The 19,875-nt window shown below is 35.6% G+C and overlaps 2 protein-coding genes across 3 annotated transcripts; both read right to left on the bottom strand.

Moving 5' to 3' along the window:
* Positions 1 to 272: 272 nt before the first annotated feature.
* On the bottom strand, positions 273 to 4,611 carry agtr1a (angiotensin II receptor, type 1a). Of its 2 annotated transcripts, none has more exons than XM_065275393.1 (3): positions 4,518 to 4,611; positions 4,199 to 4,269; positions 273 to 3,059 (listed from the first exon to the last, which is right to left on the bottom strand). In XM_065275393.1, the coding sequence occupies exon 3, from the start codon at positions 3,002 to 3,004 to the stop codon at positions 1,940 to 1,942; it is 1,065 nt and encodes a 354-aa protein (XP_065131465.1). In that variant the 5' UTR covers positions 3,005 to 3,059; positions 4,199 to 4,269; positions 4,518 to 4,611; the 3' UTR covers positions 273 to 1,939. The 2 variants fall into 2 exon arrangements, with proteins under 2 accessions (XP_065131465.1, XP_065131466.1); XM_065275394.1 differs by having other exon boundaries at positions 4,199 to 4,241; positions 4,518 to 4,594.
* Positions 4,612 to 13,831: 9,220 nt separating this feature from the next.
* rab3aa (RAB3A, member RAS oncogene family, a) lies at positions 13,832 to 18,478 on the bottom strand. Its single transcript, XM_065276316.1, has 5 exons — positions 18,364 to 18,478; positions 16,776 to 17,003; positions 16,058 to 16,176; positions 15,846 to 15,970; positions 13,832 to 15,738 (listed from the first exon to the last, which is right to left on the bottom strand). Exons 2-5 carry the CDS (start codon positions 17,001 to 17,003, stop codon positions 15,551 to 15,553), a joined length of 660 nt encoding a protein of 219 aa, XP_065132388.1. The 5' UTR covers positions 18,364 to 18,478; the 3' UTR covers positions 13,832 to 15,550.
* Positions 18,479 to 19,875: the final 1,397 nt, after the last annotated feature.

Below are 19,875 nucleotides of genomic sequence, written 5' to 3'. Positions count from 1 at the left end.
AGTTATATATTAAATTGACATTTAAGATGAATAAAGCCAATAAAAAGATGTGTAGTTCCTATTTTCTATGTAGCGTTTGTACATTTCCCTTTAATGCGTCATTCAGTGACATTTGACTTCATGTGGCCCTGCTCTGCGCAGGCAAATCGCCGGATGACGTCAAAATACCACGAGAGTGATTTGAGATGTGTGTCACTCAGAATTCCAATATTATTTTAAGAATGAAACTGGCAACATTTAATATTTTTATTTTTTTTCATTAAAGACACCATTTAACAACTGTATGCATTTTTCCAGCTAAATAACTTAAAAAGGGCATGTGTTAAAAATTAAATGATCATAATAATCAACATTTACAAGCTATTACAGAGCCCCTTCGGGGCTTCTTTAAGTGGTGAAAAAAATCAATAACTTGTATCACTTGTATGACAGCGCTAACAATGTCAGTACTTAAGCGTCATGCAATAAGACTATACCACAGTGTAATCAATGAAACTATTAGACACAGTGTAGATCCCCCCAAACATGAAAATTCTGGCATCATTTACCCACTCTCATATTGTTACAAACCTGTATAAATGTCTTTGTTCTGATGACCACAAAGGAAAATATTTTTAGGAATGTTTGAAACCAAATCGATCATGAGCCCCATTCACTTCCATAGTATTCTTTTTTCCTACTATGGAAGTCAATAGAGTCTTAAAAGGTTGTCTGTACATTGTACAATAACTTGAAATCATGAAAAATAAATTTGTAAAAATGCACAAAATGTACTTTGAACTGATTAGATTTAATATTTCTTATTTCTTTTAATTTCTAATATTTTCTACTGAAGTGAAAGTGAAAGTGAAGTGAGTATTTGCCAATGTATGGTAACCCATACTTGGATGTGACCTCAACCCATCCAGTGAATAGTGAACAAAGTAAGAAAAAAACAAATAACACTCTCTACTCTCATTTGCAATGGTATTTATATAAAAACATTTTATAATCTACATAATATTTCAATAATTAAAGGGGACATATCATTAAAATCAGACTTTTTCCATGTTTAAGTACTCAGTGTTTCTATCAACCTAAAAATATTTAAAAATTCAACCCAGTAACTTACTTTTGGTAAACCATTCTCTGCAAGCATGTGAAAAGTAGATCATTGAAATTTAGCTCAGCTTGTGATGTCAAAAGGGTATAATACCGCCCCTTAATCTGCACTATCCAACCACAGCACTGCCGTATAGTGCAGAGATCAGCTCATTTGCATTTCTAAGGACACAGCCAATAATGGCACATTTTTGCTCACACCTACAAAGTGGCAATTTTAACTTGCTATGATAAATTATCTATATGGTATTTTGAGCTAGAACTTTACACACTCTGCGGACACAAAATATTTATTTGACATTTTAAAAAAGTATTGTGAAGTGTGCCCTTTAAATGTTTGTTGTGAATTCAGACTTTTCAAGCACACAGTATTCTAAAAGGTATTAGTAGCTCAGCTGCATTTAAAATGCCAACATTGTTGAATTGCCAGTCTTAAAGATATTTACATATTGTATGATGATTTCAGGTAGAAAACAGTAAATCTAAAAAAATACTTTTTCACAGGCAGGATCACAAATGTTAAATCAAATGCACAGTGACTTTTCATAAATGTCAACAGATACCTTTTGAAAAATGTATTAGTATTTGTTGTAACGAACATAAACTAAGAATATCTAAACAATGTATAAGTATTTTTCAATAGCTGTTCATAAGATAGTTTGTTAATGTAACCTTAGTGCAGTGTTAACGATAAGTGCATTCATTATGCTTAAATGTACTGCAAAAATGTAAGACAGCAGAACAACAAATCACAATATTATGTTTCCATTAACAGTCATACATGGCAGGAGGAGTAACATTTTACTTGAGCCATCCGTTAAGTGATTAATGTTTGCTTTCAAGCTAGTGAGGAAGTTTTAACATCAGAGATATGAAATGACTCTGAGCCTCGATATGAGAGAGAGCTCATCTTGGTGCTGAGGGTGGGATGAGAGGCAAGAGGCGTTGAAGAACATCTCAGCAGCTTCAGCAAGTTCCTGCGGAAGTTCTTCCCAACAAAACTAAAAAGGATGGGGTTCATACAGCTGTTGAAAAAGGCAATACATATGGAGAAAGGCATCGCAGTATCAATGATCTCAACGATATCACAGTTGGTGATCACTTTAATGGTGATTAGCATCTCCATAAAGTTGAAGATCTGATGAGGTGTCCAGCAGAGAAAAAACGACAACACTGCAGCAGCCAGCATGCTCAACACTTCATCCCTGTTTGACTTTGAGTTCCTCTGAATGTCTCTCGCTTTGAGCAGAGTCCGACCTATCAGACAGTAGCACGTAAGGATGATGGTGATCGGCAGAAGAAACCCAAGTACGCTCTTCATCAGGCTCAGAGCAGCCAACACATTGCGAAGATTTTCTTTGTCCAGGATGGCGCATACAGTAGCATTATTGTTCTGGATTAAGTGTGTTCCACGTATAGTGGCAGTGGGCAGGCTTAGAAACAAAGCCACTACCCAAACTAAGACACATGTCACCTGGGCATAGACCACTGTACGGCACTGTCGGGACTGAACCGGGTGAACTATGGCCAGGTAGCGGTCAATGCTGAGAACAGTCAGGAAAAAAATGCTAGTATATAGATTAAAAAGTGCCATACCGGCAATAGCTTTACACAAGAAGTTTCCAAAAGGCCACTGGTAGCCTGACGCAGTATATATAGCCCAAATTGGCAGGGTGAGGAGAAAAGTCAAGTCTGAGATTGCTAAATTCAAAACAAATATGTTGGCAACTGTCTTGATTTTCAGACAGAAGCAGATGACAGCGACTATCATGCTGTTTCCTACTATTCCAATAATAAAGTTGAAGCTGTACACCACTGGAATTAACGTGAAGATGAAATTGTGGTTCCCAGTCATGTTACATCTGAGCTTGAGTCCCATGGGGTCACTTGTAAAATTTTCCATTCCGTAGGTTCGCAAAGTTTCACAGCCTATAAAGAACTTTTTCACTGAAGGAAACCTATAGTATAAAAACAGAGTGGATAAAGAGAGTTAATAAGACTAAAGAGCTTGATGCATTTTAGTAGTTTTATTTGGAAGACGCAATAACTTTTAGTAAACACCAGATGTCCCTCTGCTCTTATTATTCAATGAAATGCTTAAGACAATAGGATTGTTTCATCAAATATTCATCAACAGCTCCATCCAGTTATATTTGTCAATTTACCACTATAAAAAAAATACAATTAAACCTTATTGCTTAATTTTATTATTTTAAATTATTTATTTTATCAATAACAAAATTTTATTGATCATTTTCAATTGAATTTTAAATTGGGGCATAAATGTCTTATTAAAAGCATGCCCTTAAGATGCCATTAAAAGTTTAAGTATAACCTAAAAATCCATGTTTTCCCATGAATTAAGATGTACTATATATTCAGGAAATCTGACCTTTTGTGCAAAAGAGATATCATTGTCATTGAGACAAATATGCGTATTTCATGGTGTGCCAGAAACATGCACAATAATGTTTACTTATTTTAGATAACTTATTCTATGTTTTTCACTTTTAAAAGTATTTTTCTAAGTTAAATTCGATTTCTTATTTTTCTGTGAGAATTCAGGCAGGTCACCCTATTTAAACCGCTCAACTACACAATGAAAACATACCAGGCTGTCTCTCTTGGGTGAAAATCTCAGCTCTTTTAAAGGTCAAACATTTGTTTATGTCTATTCTTTTATGATCACTGAATGATTCTCCGTACCAATAAATTAAATGTATTATTTGCTTATTACTTAAATGTATTATAGATTTAATTATTTTATGCATATTATCCAAGCAGATGCAGGGGTGGTGATTTCTGGTACCAATGAAGCCAGCAACCAATAGCAGGCAACATAACATTTCAAGGTTCATGTGTTATGAATATCACTTCATCTAGGAGTCCTATTTTAATACACTTATCAGACATCCGGTGTTGTTTAGGAAGGGATTTCTGATCAGAATACTGTAATTAGTCATGCTGATAAGGGTTATGTTATTGTTTTGACAGTCTAAAACAAATCTCTCTATACTCCCGATAATAATCAACACGATTAAGCTCAGTGCAGAAACATTTATGCATTCAATATAAAAATCACACAAATTCCACTTACCTTGACAGTGAATCTTAATGTGCTGAGTTTCACATGTGAAATCCTGTGTGAGTTACAGTGAATGAGAGATGCTACACATGGCAGACAGAGACAGAGAAAAACATGCGCACTTAAGATGCTTTTTGACTGTGAAAAATTTACTACGACACATTCACTTTCTGTTTCCTGACCAGTTTTCAAAGAGATCATTTTGGAATCAGATATACTGTCATGCTAAGTTTGAAGACAAGTTTAGATTCGATTGGGTTACACTTAGGTTTGATCAAATATTAAAATGCATAGAAAATATTTGTGTTATAAGAATTAATTTAGTCCTTACCTTGTAAAAAAGTAAGATACAGGGTGTCCAGTCTTTTCCAAAAAATACTATTTTCCAAGAACTGTCCTCAATCCCAGTTATGACCGAGTGCCCAATGCATTTCCTCAGTGCCCTTCTTATACCTCTCCCATAGTCCTATAACTACACCAGAGATTCACAGCGGGGGCTGTACTGTTGAAGCCGGATACATCCATGGCCATGGGAGCAAGAAGGGGGGGCATAGAGAGACCCTTGAGGGCACAGACAGATTTTCCCATCATTTCTTTGGTCACCTGAACATAAAATGCACACAGTTTTGCTCCTTAAGTCCCTTAAGATTTTAAATATCTATATTCAGTGAAATCTTTCTTGACAAATAATTAAACAAAAAGCCTCAGATTATTACCAAATGACACTATTGTCTATGTATCCTTTAACAATCAAGCTGGTAGGTTGAAAAATGTACATTAATATGTACTGTGTCATCAAAATAAGTCATATGCAAACAAGGCAAATAAATCACCTACTAAAATAGTATATAAATAACTGATTTTCTAATCTGATTAATATACTAGGAAATTATATTTTATTTAGGCTTTTAATAAAGCAACAGGTTAAACCCTGCATGTAAATTCCAGGCTAAAATATCTTTCTAAAAACGAGATTAGTAATCAATCTAATACGCATTTCTAAGTTTTTTGAGAGGCCACTGGGAACTTGTGTTTGTTTTACTGGGAGCTCCCAAGGGCATTTTCATCTGCATCATCACTCTTTAATTCAGCTGCTGGTCTTTCATCTCCTGCACTATTGATCCATAACAGCTGTTTTTTAGCTATGGCATATTTAAATGCAATTTAATTGTCAGAACTTTGCTTTAAAATATGAGTGCGAATATGTGTGATGAGATCTGGTCAGGTCATGATAAGCTGTTTTGCATGAAACATCAGTTATACCACAAATGTAATGGCATGGAAACTTTAAACATCTACAGCATTTAGACACTTACGCTGTGTAAAAACAAAGACAAATAACAAGTACAAGGAACTACTGTACACAAAATATGGTTCCCAATAGCACTAAAAGTGGTTCACTGGCTCGTAATCATAGGGAGAACTATTTTTAATGCAGTATGTAGAACCTGTGTAAAACCATAGTTGAACCAGATGTGGTGCTGTGTTTCTTCTTTAGCCCCACTTATGGTCCTACAGAGGTGCCATATACTATAGGTATAGTAGGTGCTATATAGCCTAAAAATGGTTCCCATATGATTACGAGCTTTTACTATTTTTTTAGTCTGTAGAACCAAAACAAGACATAGTTTAAATAATGATAAATAGTAACACATGGTAAACTGTAGTGGCCATAGTATTTTAAAAATATTTTAAAAATAATAAATATTGTTTTTCATTAAAAACCTAAGCAGTAGTCAAAGACAGTAAGTGTGGTTTGTGTTCCTGGTAAGCAGATACTTGTTACGCCATCAACAGGAGGTTAATTCAATACACTCGTGAGCTTTAAAGTTAATGTTGCCTTTAGGGAGCAATGGTGATGCTGATGTTTCCCCTCATCTGCCATTAAGGATATTTGTTGCACTGTTTGTCTGGGTAAATGTTAAAGGGCAACATTTATTTTAGTAATCTGTTTTTTGCATACTGGATCTATGTAGTTTTTATCATCTAGTAGGACTTAAACAATTATTTGATTAGGAAATATTTTTCTGTTAAATTAATCAAATTTAAATATTTCAAATAACTCACATAAAAGCCTTAGTGAGCTTATGACTACTGTAACTATAGATTTACAGTAACACATCTAAAAGTCAAACACTGTTTTGCTGATGTATTCAATATGCACTGAGACTATTAAATTATGAAGTCTAAGAGAGACTTATAGCCTGAGGGAGCAACTGTGAGTGGCTTTGAGCAGAGATTTAATGATCAGTAATAATCCAAAACTCACAGCTCTGATTCCCATGTAGCTTTACCCCAGAGAGCGCTGTACTATAGTCTGTTCAGAGCTAAATCAACACAGCAAACTCGAGGATAACCAAAAACCAAACACACCAAAAAACCTTAAGGGAGTTCATTTTGTTATTTTTTTTGTTACAAGTTATTTAAGATTTCCACGTTGTCTCCTAAAAACACATTGTTCTGCTAACAGCACAAATACAAAAGATGTTGCATAAGACATATGGGGTTTACTCTGCTGTGCTATACTAACCCACAGTATGATGAGCAGAAGATAGACACACAGACAATCAACCAATAGAAAACTACTGCTCAGACTATCTTTGATAACCCAACTGAAAAATCCAGCAAAGACCATCATAAGCTGGAAGCTGGTTTTAGCTGGTTTAAGGTGGTAGTAGCTGGTCTAAGCTGGTCCTCCCAGCCCGGCAAAGCTGTTCAAGCTGGTGGGTCAGCTGGTCTTCCAGCATTACCAGCTAAGTCCAGCTAGACCAGCTTAAAAAGTGACTAAGACACAGCTAAACCAGCTTGCTACACCAGGAATACCAGCTTAAGCTAAGCTGGGAAATCAGCAAAAACCAGCTCAGCAGTTTATGCTGGTCTTAGCTGGATTTTTAAGCAGGGAAGTTATGGGATATCACAATCTCATCACAATTCAGATTTATTTTATGAGGCGTCTACTTTGTATGAATTAGTACGACCAAATTTGTAAGTTTTTTACGATGTGCTTTCGCCCCATGACGTTGGGTACCATTCACTTTGTACAAATTCATATGAATTGGCCAACTCTTAAAATATGAATTAATTTTTGTGATATCATGTTGCATGGGACTGAGATCCCAGTACATACCAACATTGTCTCAGGTGTCTTCTTCCTTAAAATATCTTTAAGAGAAACTGAAACAGACACAAATGAGATCATATTTGTCTCGATTTTCCTTATTGCCAGGATATGAGCTTTACTAATATTTTCTGGACATTTACAACAAAGCAAGTTCCAGTCTAAACATTTGTTTTTAACTTTCGCAGCTGATGACTCACACACATGAAAACAACATACAGAATAATATTAGTTTTGGTTTCACAATACAGTGACTCACTTAAAGTACAGTGTCTCACTTAAAACTCATCATTGTGGAAAAGGGACAAAATGTTTTTTGATGGGTACATAGCATAAAATCTAATGCATTACTAGGCCCACTAGTTATTGTTTTTGCTATATTTTACAATACACATATACACTTTAAAAATAAAGGATTTATTTACCTTTCAGTCCAGCGTTCCTAAAATAACCATTTATTTCTTACCTTTTTATACACTCCAAAAATGGTGCTAAATAAAAGCTAAAAATCACAGGAAACCATTTCAGCCATATACTGTAGCACCTCTGTAGAGCATGACTATAGCACCACTTATGGTTCAACATAGCGCAATATGGTTCTACACAGGTGCTAACACAGGTTCCACATAGGTGATGTTTAGCACTAAAAATTGTTCCCTTATGATGATGAGCAAGTGAACCACTTTTTAAGTCGACAGCCTCTATATTTAAGTACAGGAGTTTGATCTGGTTGGCTGCTCATATCAGACATAAACTCAACACTTAGTGAGGAATTCTGATGAAGAGCAGACGTCTCACCTCACAGTCAGAGATGAGCCACTGCTCAGAATATCTCTGCAGTGTCTTACTCTCCATACTACATGAAATGTAGTTAAAATAATAAAATAAAGGTGCTTGAAAGGTTCTTCACAATGATGCAGAAGTTTAATTTTGGTTCTTTTAAAACAATGTTTTTTTTTACCTTTTTATAATCTAAAAGGTTTTTCTATAGCATTGTATGGTTCTACAGGGGTGCCAAATAATGTAGGTGCTATATAGCCTAAAAACGGTTCCCCTATGATTACGAGCTTTTAATTTTTTTAGAGTCTAGAACCAAAAGAAGACATAGTGTAAATAATGATAAATAGAAACACATGGTATACTGTGAGTATTTTTAAAATATTTTTTAAATAATTTATATTGTTTTTCATTAAAAAGAGTGTAACCTGCTGAAAATATTCATTTTATATAGCTTGAGTTATAAGATGATATGCGGGAAAAAAATAAATGCCCATCTGGGTTTTTTGATGAGTGCTATTAAATGCCCAAATGAAGGTTTTTCCTTACAGGACATTATGGACTGATTTTGGACAATACAATTGATGAGCACTTATAATATAACTAATATTTTTATATACAAAAATCATAATACATGAAAGTTATACAATATATTTTAGGCATTTCATAATGTTTTGTTTCCTTTACCAAAGTCTCCACTATTATTCCAAACAAGAATGCCAATAAAATGTTCTCCATGCATAATTGAAGAATATGACCTAGATCAAAAGCCCTAACTCACAAAATTTTGTTTTGTCTTGTTTGCTTGTGGTTGTTTTATCCTTTTCTTTCTTTTTTACTTGTATTGTATGAACTTTGTTGCCATTTTGTTTGTACATGTTAATTTTGTCGAAAAGAATAAAAAAATGCTGACGGTTCACATGTTAAAGAACACAGGCACAAAAATCCCATTTGTTTAATGACTAACACAATCTCCCAAGAGCAGCGCAAATTAGTGTCATGTAAATGTAAAAAGGGGTGGGGAACCCTGGTCCTGAAGGGCCACTGTTCTGCAGAGTTTAGTTCCAACCCTAATAAAAGAACACACCTGAGAAATCTAATTCAAGTCTTCAGGATTACTTGGAAGTTAAATTCAGGTGTGTTTGATTAGGGTTGCAACTAAACTCTGCAGGACAGTGGCCCTCCAGGACCAGGGTTCCCCACTCCTGATTTAAATACTCTCCTTCAGCCTGATCTCATGAGAATTCGTACATATTTTACGAGTTGTCTAATTTGAGGTTAATTGTGCCAATTCTTATGAAAAAACAACAACAAAACCAAACCCCTAACCACCCACCTAACCCCAACATCGCAAGGGTCAAAACAAATCAGTCAAAAACTTACGAATGTGGTCGTAGGAATTCATACGAATTAGCCAACTAAAATATGTACGAATTCTCGTGAGATCAGGCTGGATCCATTTACACATCTGATTTCTTTCTGAACTGTTTGCGTTCACTTTAAGACATAACTGTTTTTTACTTGCCAATACTGAGGTATTTCGAGATAATTTTGGGTGTATGTGTCCTGTCAAGCTGTGTTTGCATGCTTTTTTTGAAACTTTCATCTACATGCGTGTGCTTAGCTTATGAGTGAGTATCCATTTGAGTTTGTGCGTCTGTGCCCACATAAAACATTTCACTTTAACATCTTCTTGAGCTTAAATTGTTTAATATGTCTTGAACGTCCACATTTGCAATTTTAGAAATGCATGCAAATGATGCACTTTCTATATAAATATTTATTTATTTTTGAATAATGGGTATTTGATCGTTTATTATTATAGAGATTATTATAATTACTATGTGATTTCTTTTGCTTTTCCACAAAAATATTTTGTGTCTCTTCTGACCGCCGACAGGCCAGCCATCAATCTGAGTGGGCTAATGCCACCCTGGCCCAGCCACTGCTTCATGAGTTCTTGCTTGTGTATTACTTACAGCAGTTTTATTTGTCTCATGTGTTTCTCCTGAAGAAATTTCTTTACAAAAAAGTCAAAATATAGCCAACATTTGCTCTTTATTTAATGTCAGTTTTGTATAGAAAAAATATTTTAAAAAAGATGTCATGCACAGATCCTGAAAACACTGAGCTGGGACTGCAGGCAGCTTATGTGCTGGTTCGAAGAAAGACTATCAGGGAAGTAACAAGTATTTTAGCTCCAGCACGGAGAGCAATAAATCAAGCTGTTGAGAAACCAAGGTCAATTGTGTGATAATGCAGCAGTGGTCAATTATTTGGTTTGAGATTTCATGTCCAAAACAATATTTCATATGTGAAAACTCAAAGAGGGAAATCACCAGGAAGCTTTTTTAGGCATATTTTTATCTTCTCAGTGTCACAAGGCTCTGTCATTGTTAATTATCATAAACGTTCAGATTCTGAGAAAATATAATGGCCTGTGAGTCGGTCAGTGGCAATTGTCTGGGGGCACAGAGAGGACAGAGAAATGACCAATAGAAAAGTTACACACTGTAATGTTTGTTGTTCCTGTAATTATTCATGACTGACCTAGACCACTTGCTGTAAAACAAAAAATACCACAGGAAACAATAAATTTATTACAGATACAGCACAACATGTACAGCTAAGTACTTGTTTATGTAGTAAGTTATTTCAAGTATGATTGTAAATATCTGCTATATTACATTAAGGGTCACTTCAAAGTTGTAAAGTGTTACTCTATCATGTTCATCTTATGATTGACACTCAGGAGGAAAAACACACATGCTCGGTCCATGCCGGTCCTCTTTATCACGTAGACACACCAGTCACTATTAGGAAAGTGCAGCAGCCCTGCATTATGCTGTCGCTGTAACCAAATCAAGCACACTAATGGATGTCTAAACAATGTTTACATATGGAAAAGATGGCCTGAAGCTTCAAACAGTGATGTTTGATGTTTCAGTTACTTCTCCATGGGTTATTTATGTCTTTTGATCTCTATCATCATGGCTGTCAGGTTTGCCATCACACAGTAGCATCTTGAAGCCGACTGATGTGAGATTATTATGAGCATTACTTCAGTGAGATATGTGGCTGGATTATCAGTGCCTGTATGTTTCTTGTAAAAGTTCAAGTCTCAAGGACTCTAATATGGTCAATTATGGATAAAATAATAGTCTTATGATTTATAAATAATCATAAGAATATGTTTAACAGTCAGTTGTGGATAATTCAATCAACATTTTTACACTGTACATTTTTTTTCCTGCCATAAGTTTTAATGTATAAACAACTTACTATTAAAAATTTTGTCTAAGGTGAGTTGCGGAACCTTATGAGGGAAGTTTAACTTATTTCAATGAATTAGAGTAATGTAAATGCATTTAGTCATAACTTATCGATCACATTATTTTTATAGTGCAGACGGACAGTCAAGTAACAGTTAAGTAACTGTACTTGAGATCTGCTCCAGTAATCTGTTGCCGTCTCACCTACAAAAAGCTTGCTGTGAGCTCTGGGAACCCCTGGTGTCGATTTCTGTAAGGGTAACTCTGCAATATAAACTTTATTTTAAAGGGGACAGAGAATGAAAAACCATTTTTACCTTGTCTTTGTTGAATAATGGTAGTCATTCACAAACATACAAAAAGTGCTAAACATGCTAAACATCTCAGTCTCATAGAAATTCCTCTTTTAGAAATGTCAGCCAGAAAATGGCCCAATCTGAAAAACTGATGCTTATGACATCACAGGCATCTAACTGCCCCTCCACTTTAAAATAATTGGCTAAATTTTTTGAGTGGCAGCAAAGTCAGCCAATCAGTAATGAGATTTCAAGTTAAGCCAGTAGGGGGAGCCAAATAGGTGCAAAACTACTTGTTTAAATATGGAATCTGAAGCCCTGTATTGCTGGAAATGAGAGATGAAGGGATGTGACTGACGGCTACACGTTGAAATGACAGGTGCAAGCTTTATATCTGGTCCAATTGGAGAAACCTTCAGATTTGGGATCATCGGGAGCCTTCTGGGAAAAGTAATTTTGCTTAGATTTCTAAACAACAACAGCACCACATTTGAAATAAAATATAAATATATAAAATAACATGGAGTACAGCTTTAAGATAAAAATTACACACTCTCAGAAATAAAGGTACAAAAGTTATCACTAGGACAGTAACCTTTCAAAAAGGCACCTTTGTACCCAAAGCATATTAGTATGTTTTAAAGGGTACTGCCCCTGTGACAGCTTTTGTAAGTTTTTTTTTTTTTGACAGTGCACATAACCTTAAGTTCTGCATTAAGATTTCCAAAGTCATAATAATAAATAAAGATGTCTTGTTTTAATTTAGGTATCAGAGCCCCCTGTAGGACACCTTGACACTGACAAGCCAATCATTTTAACCCCAGACAGCAGACGACTCCGGGCCAGATCCGCATCCGACCTGCACCGGAGCTGCTGAATTCGCCAAGGATCCGGTGTGGATCTGGCCCAGTCTGTTAAAAATGATAGAATTTCCTTTTTTGTTTGAACTTTTCTTTATGAAGGTGCTGATTTTTTAATTTGTTAATTTAAGAAAAGGCTCAAACTGTCTGAACTATTTACTTGAATAAACTATTACTATTTTAATTAAATTAAAATAACCTTGTTGGCAAATTATCTATTTCAAGTGTAAAGGAATTAACTCAGATTAGTGGTGGTCAGACTGCTTTAATGCTGTTTTAAACACAATTGTCTAGAGACATCTGATCAATGTGTTAAGCATTGATTCTGTCTGGTGAAGAAAACATACTGTTTCAAAGTAATTGAAGTTTTAAGTACCTTGAGGTAAACACATTCACATGTTCTCGAGTTTGTTCCTGATTAAAAATAAATGAATTAAATTGTGTTTTATGTATTCTCAAACTATACAGAACAAAAATCACTTTACAGGTCACATTTAAAAGAAACAATAAAGTTTAAATACATTTGTATTAAGACATTCTTGTAATTTCACATTACTATCACACATTACTATATTGTATGCATCACATCATGCTATCAAGGATTTTACATGCTGACCGTAATGCAACATACAAACAATAGCTAACAAATTAAAGAGACATATATGAACATATTTAAAAAAAAAGTAAAGCAGTATTTTATACAAGAGCATAACCTGATAAAATATTATTTGAAATCAAATCACAGGTTGGATCTTTAATGCTGGAGTCCACAACCGGTAAGTGGACCTGTAGTGATAAAAATAATACATAAAGATAAAAAAATTATGTATATAATGTATAAGTGTATGTATAAGTTTATTGTATCAAATGTATACGTTTATTACTATATATTAAATACTTGAATTGCAAAAAAAAGTGAGAAAATACTTGCCTTTTTGTTAAAAATTAATAGGACATAATTTGGACACACAAGTAGCATAGCCATATATTTAAATTTTTTATTTGTAAATTACCTTACAATGTTTTCTGAGGGAGCTCTGATGCAATATGATTTATTGCAGATATATTGTAGAGATGTTTACCAAAACTAAGTTACTGGGTTGATCTTTTTCACATTTTCTAGGTTGCTTCTAGCACTGGGGACCCGATTATAACACATAAACATAGAAAAAGTCAGATTTACGTGATATGTCCCCTTTAAGAAAAGTTTACAGTCTTTACAAAGATCATCCAAACTAAGCACACTAAACCAAATATTTTCCCTCAATATGGTCACTATCAAGCCCACAGGTCATTTCATAGGACAAGAAAACACTAAAGAATGCAAACAGACATTTTTTTATTCAAACCAAAACATTGAAGCATGTGGCTATTTTAATCTGAACCAAATGTATTATATTGAGTGTTCTGTTTATATCAGTTGCTAGTAGGCTACAGTGGTTTAGCCTTAACCATTTACTGCTCAGTGTGAAAACAACATGACGGTATATGACCTAAAATTTAATTTTTCTTATCTTTTTATGGAAACCAGTGAACATTTTTATATGGTAAGGAACTACCATACAATTTAACAACAACAACCAACAAAAAAAAACAAGAACCTCCAAGCAAATGACAAACAAAGCATCAAAATCAAACCAAATCTTCTCTTTAATATATGGTTTTAACAGTGACTTCTACAGAATATGTAACTTTCTCTGTATAAAATGTATATCTCAGTGTGTTGAGATGTGTTTACAATTGATTATAAATGCAGCATAAATGCAGGTACTTATCAGTTATGCAAAAAGTTCACACAAGTGTCCCTGCCTATTCAAAGACTATTTGGTATAGCTCATAAATTGCTCTAAATTGCATAGGGGAACCAGCACATGCTATACAGACATTTATCCACCTTTTGTTACATTGAAAAAGTTTTTTTTAAACACACAACTTGAAAAACATCCGTGGTCCAAGCTTGTTTTTGACAAATCACAAAAAAATTGATCAGTGCAGAGCTTCACTCTGATAAACTGTCCTTAATTGTTTTAATGCTAAACACATACACCAATAAATGCATTTAAATAAATAATTATTAAACAAAACAGTAAATAAACATACAGTATTTAACTGACGCAAGTGATCAGCTAGTTATGCATAACCAAATCTAAATCTTTAATATTTTAAAACACAAAGGCGTTAAATGAGCATCTGTAGTCAATAATGTATTAAACAATTTTTTCAACTTTCCAGAATCTCACTAGCTGCTATTTTAAGTTTATGGGGCTGCAGAATGACAAAAATCCTCTATGTTTGTAGAAACAAAAAGGCCGTACTAGGTTGACACACACTACCATGCACACAGACGCATACACTCACACGTTTTCCTAACAGTAACTGAGAGGAATGAGTCCAGTTCGTGCATAAATGTACCACTAAAATCCTGAAAAATCTATTTAAGTATTTAATTCCTTCATACAAAAACATTAAGCAATAACCATACTTTTATAAACTCTTCCTAATTACATCTATTACCACATCTTTAATCATTCTCATATCATCTTATATTACTGTATATTGAAACATGGTGCTATCTGAAAGTAAAATAGAGCAAATTAATTATTAGCGTGCCAAACCTTTAGATTCCCATCTGACTGACAGAGCCTTTCTATCAAAAGTTTCTGTCAGTCTGCTGTAAACTGTATATTGTGTATAAATATACATATATTTGACCTTCACAAAACTTAAAATATACATACAAACTGCACATCAACTTTAAGAAGAACTTATACTGTTCCACAATTAAGATGTGATTCATTCAGTATTTTTGTTCGAAATTCTTTAACCCAAAATATCCATCAGTCTGATTTTATGAAATGTAAAGCCTGCTCTCAAGACGCTGCCAAGTGATCAAATCATGAGAGTAGCACATATTATGCTAACAAGTTTACGTGAGAAAACCAAAAATGTGTTGATGTCAACCTCACATGAGATCTTCTTCCAAAGCCTTTCTTTAGTGTAGACGATACATCTATAGAGTTCAGTCTGCAGGGATGTGATCCTTAGCAAGCGCAGTCCTTAGTGGACCGCTCAGGATTTTCAGTTAGCTGAGGTCCCTGTTTGTTTCCAGTGATGCTGAGATCAGAATCGAGACTTTCTGACATCCTTTCACAGATGATGTCCACCAGGCGCTCAAACGTCTGTTTCACATTGATGTTGTCTTTTGCGCTGGTCTCAAAAAACTCAAAGCCTGTGACAGTGGAGAAATAGATACATTTAAATTGAATGAACAGCTATGTGTCTTCAAATCTTATTGACATCAGCACAATCAAGTCCATGTTGTTCTTCTGTACTTACCTAGCTGCTCGGACAGCTGTCTTCCTCTGTCTGAAGCAACTACTCTGTCATCGTCCATGTCACACTTATTTCCTGCCAGAAGCACTTGAGCGTTGTCCCACGAATATGTCTTAATCTGTGTGGACCTGTAAGCAGTGATGGTTGTTAAAAAAATCATTTGATATGACTAAACACTTTTTTGAGTCCATGCACAGAAATAAATATTGTCATACCAGTCTTGAACAGCATTAAAGGAATCCTCATTGGTGATGTCATACATCAAAATAAAGCCCATAGCTCCACGATAGTAAGCTGTGGTGATGGTCCTGTACCTCTCCTGTCCAGCAGTGTCCTGTAAAATAGTTTAAGCATGGAAAAAGTGTAATGCTGCGTTCACACCAGCCGCGATAGAGGCGTCAAGCGCGAGTGATTTCATGGTTAAGTCAATGTAAAGATGGGTTTATGAGCGTCTGTAGGTGTTGCGGCGTGAATGAGGCGTTTAGCACGGTGCGGTTGACGCCAATCGCCTCATTCGCGTGTCTAGTTCAAGCGTGTAGCTCGTGCGAATGACGCAGGAAAAATCTGAACTTTGGCGGAAAATCGCGCTGCGTCAACCAATCAGGAGCTTGCTAGTATTGATGTGATTACAGGAAGCGAGCTAAGTCCCAGAAGCCCCTCCCATGATGCGAATTTCCATGTGAATGTCTCCAATGACTAGAATTTCACGCACGAATGAAGCGAGAAAACTCAAAATGTTCAAGCATCCAACTACGCGCCTTTTTGTCCCCTCTAACGCATTTTGGTGTGAATCCAGCATAATACATAAACTATAGGAAAAATCATTTGTGGTCCACGGAAAAGAAACCACATGGGTCTGGAACGATATGATGACAATTTTTGGTTAAACTATTTATTGAACCAAAAAAGGAAACCTTTTAAAAAAATCCTCACCCATATTTGGAGCTTTATTCTTTTGTCATTTCTATAGATGGTCTTTACTTTGAAGTCTATGCCCACAGTGCTGACAAAAGCAGGTGTGAAGGAGTCATCAGCATAGCGGAACAGGAAGCTGGTTTTGCCGACACTGCTGTTACCAATAATCAGGATCTTGAACATGTAGTCAAAGTTTTGATCTGCGGACTCTTTTTGTCCATAGCGAGCATCATTGGCTGAGGCCATCTGCAACAAAATAAATATATATAGTGTAGAAATCGAAGACACAGGAATTGCATTTAAAAGATCTTATGTCTACATGATATAGCATATGTTAGACATTTACAAAATTTAATAAAATATAATTTTCAGAACAATTAGGCGGCTTTTGGCAAAAGTCAGTTTAGTGTGACCTCTCTTGGCACCAATCATCACTCTTATTAGGAGACTGAAGTCCTACAGTCAAATTAGGCTTTCATTTCATTTAGGTTTAAGAGAGCCTGCATATTCCTGCCATTGCATAAGTGTAAGACTTTTTGCACAGTACTGTACATCATTGAAACTTGGGAACTTCCTGTAAAATTATGTACTTGTGCCAGGACAATGACAATCTTTTCTAATAAACCAAAATGTTTCTGTGAAAGTCCTTCTCGTGAATTCTCCAGACATTCAACATGGAATCAGTTAGTACAAGACAGATTATTCCCATACAATTCAACACACAACACTGTCATAAATGGTTCCTGTCAAGATAAAATTAATGACTTCAGGTTCACATTATATTTACTGAATAACATTACAAACATAAAGTGAATAGAGGGTGTAGCCCACATCAGATACAGCACTAAGTGTTTTCTTATGGGCTGAACTAGGCAGGGATTTTAAAGGTTTTGTGACGGTTAAACCCTGCGCTTAGCTGCCTGTCATGAACTGAGTCAGACCTGCCTTAGGGAAGATTATTACCACATCCCTATTGTATCGTATCGTATATAAAACACTAATACTAGGGTTCCACCAATATGGACATATCCTCTGATTCATCATTCCCACCGAAATAACCTACTCTGATTAGTTAAATTATAATTAATTCACATGGACAGTATATTTCAGAGAAACAGACCTAGGCTTAACCGAAACATACGGCTCGCGGACTTGATCTGACAGCTGTACATGAAAAGCAGTATTTTACACGGGTACAAACGATGGTTATCCAATCGATATTTTTAAAGGGGAATGGCAGCCTTTAAGAACGGGATTGCTTTGTTGGTATGGCTTACATTGGTTTAGTGAATAGAGCTCTGGTTAGCATCTATCCGCTTAACACACGGCTGGTCTAGCTACATTTTTATACGGGTCAGTAGCTAAGTGACTCTAACATCGCATCGATCAAACATATCATTCATCACAAATAAAAAGGCACATATTGTGTTTCTTTCGTATGCACAATGATGCATTATACAGCTGAGCCTTTACAGTTAGCTATCAAATGAAGGTTATAATGTTATCAATTTAAACATGAATATCCTACTTTCTTAATACAATTCTAATAATTTGGAAATACGCGCAAGATAAAGCTGTAAAACACCGCCAGAGAAAAGCTTCTTACCGTAACAGCAGGTTTATTTAGTGCGGTTTGGATGCAGATCCCGTGCACCTGCGCTCGTGCTTGCGTCACTCGATTCACCCGAGGCGGGGCTAAACCATGATCGACGTTCAGAGGAACCAATCACACGACTGACATTAGGATAACCTTACTTTGCCCCTGGATACACGAATTAAAGGTGCATTGTGTAACTTAAAGAAGGATCTTTTGGCAGAAATGCAATATACATACATTTATATACACCAAATTAACTGTATTGTTAAGCAGTTTTTATCTCAATACACCGCAGGTCTCCTTATATGGAAGTCCCTGTCACGTTTCTACAGTAGCCCGGACAAACTGTTATACAGAGCACGTTAAGTCTCTTATGTTTTCTCAGACGACGACATATTTTCCATATGTGTTTTAAAGAACACCAATTATCTGATTCACCATTTTTCATTTCCTTTGGTGTAAGTGTGTATTAGTACATGTTAATGATATGCAAAAGGAACACACCCCAAAGTAAACAATGACGTGCTATCGTCTTCAACAAACACAGATTGTAGGCCACAGTTTACTTCCTGGGATTGGTGATGAAGAGAAGACCGACATTATCATAATGCCTCCCGCTTGGACTCACAGCCTGTAAATTAAAGCAACACCAAAGAGTTTTGGCTCTTTGCTCCCCCTACAGGTTAGAAGCGTAATTGTCTATTACCCACTGTCATAAATACTGAGGCATAGCTGGCTCTGATTGGATTGTAGGTCTGCCGTAAAGCAAGTTTTTGTAGTATTCACTCGGACTACAGGACCACTACCCGACGTTTGGAAACTTCTTTAGTGCGGTTTTGGCCGATAGAGGGCTGCAAAGCGAATGTGAAAGTGCTGTTCACTCTGTTTAGAGTGGATGAACGACTGAAACTGTTTTGGAAGCGTTATTTTAAGGTAAAAAAAACTCTTTGGTGTTGCTTTAACTCCTGTTAGCAACCAAATCTTTCAAACATGGTAAGGAGCGTCACATTTCCGGCTGACGTCAGAGGTATTCAGACCAATCACAACGTACAGATTAGCTGGCCAATCAGAGACAGTTTTGTACAAAATCTGTACGTTTCAAAAAGACAGGGATATCTGGAGCTACAAAAATTGCGAAAATAATGTGTTTTCCAACCATAAACCATGTAAACACATTGTATTATACCAGATATACAAAATAACATTGTATTTTAGCAATGAAATAGGTGCTCTTTAAAATGAAGGGGTGGGCTGTTGGTTGCAATTCGCAATCTTACCTCTAGATGCCGCTAAAATATACACACACAAACCACCTTTAAAGAACATTGCTCCTGTTTTAGGAAGATCACTCTTTTGAGCAAAGAGTAGTAATATTTTCTTTTATTGGCATTGGGAAAAGAAAACAATCACAACAACATTAGTAACAGCATTGTAGTGGTAAACAGTACTGATTGTCAGAGCTGCAGCTGAAAAAAAGCAAAACAAACAAAGACTTGACATGAGCATAAAGTCCAAACCAGT

This window comes from Paramisgurnus dabryanus, chromosome 6, assembly GCF_030506205.2.
Source record: "Paramisgurnus dabryanus chromosome 6, PD_genome_1.1, whole genome shotgun sequence".
Lineage (NCBI taxonomy): Eukaryota > Metazoa > Chordata > Actinopteri > Cypriniformes > Cobitidae > Paramisgurnus > Paramisgurnus dabryanus.
Note: the sequence above shows the minus strand (reverse complement) of the source record. Positions and strands in the feature narration are given on the sequence as shown.

What these genes read in the sequence shown, in the direction of transcription:
- agtr1a (XM_065275393.1), bottom strand. Translation starts at nt 3,004, where the DNA reads ATGGAAAATTTTACAAGTGACCCCATGGGACTCAAGCTCAGATGTAAC.
- rab3aa (XM_065276316.1), bottom strand. Translation starts at nt 17,003, where the DNA reads ATGGCCTCAGCCAATGATGCTCGCTATGGACAAAAAGAGTCCGCAGAT. An exon ending in TTTAATGCTGTTCAAGACTG is followed by an intron (nt 15,971 to 16,057) that starts GTATGACAATAT and finishes CACTGCTTACAG; the next exon opens with GTCCACACAGATTAAGACAT. An exon ending in ACAGCTGTCCGAGCAGCTAG is followed by an intron (nt 15,739 to 15,845) that starts GTAAGTACAGAA and finishes CCACTGTCACAG; the next exon opens with GCTTTGAGTTTTTTGAGACC.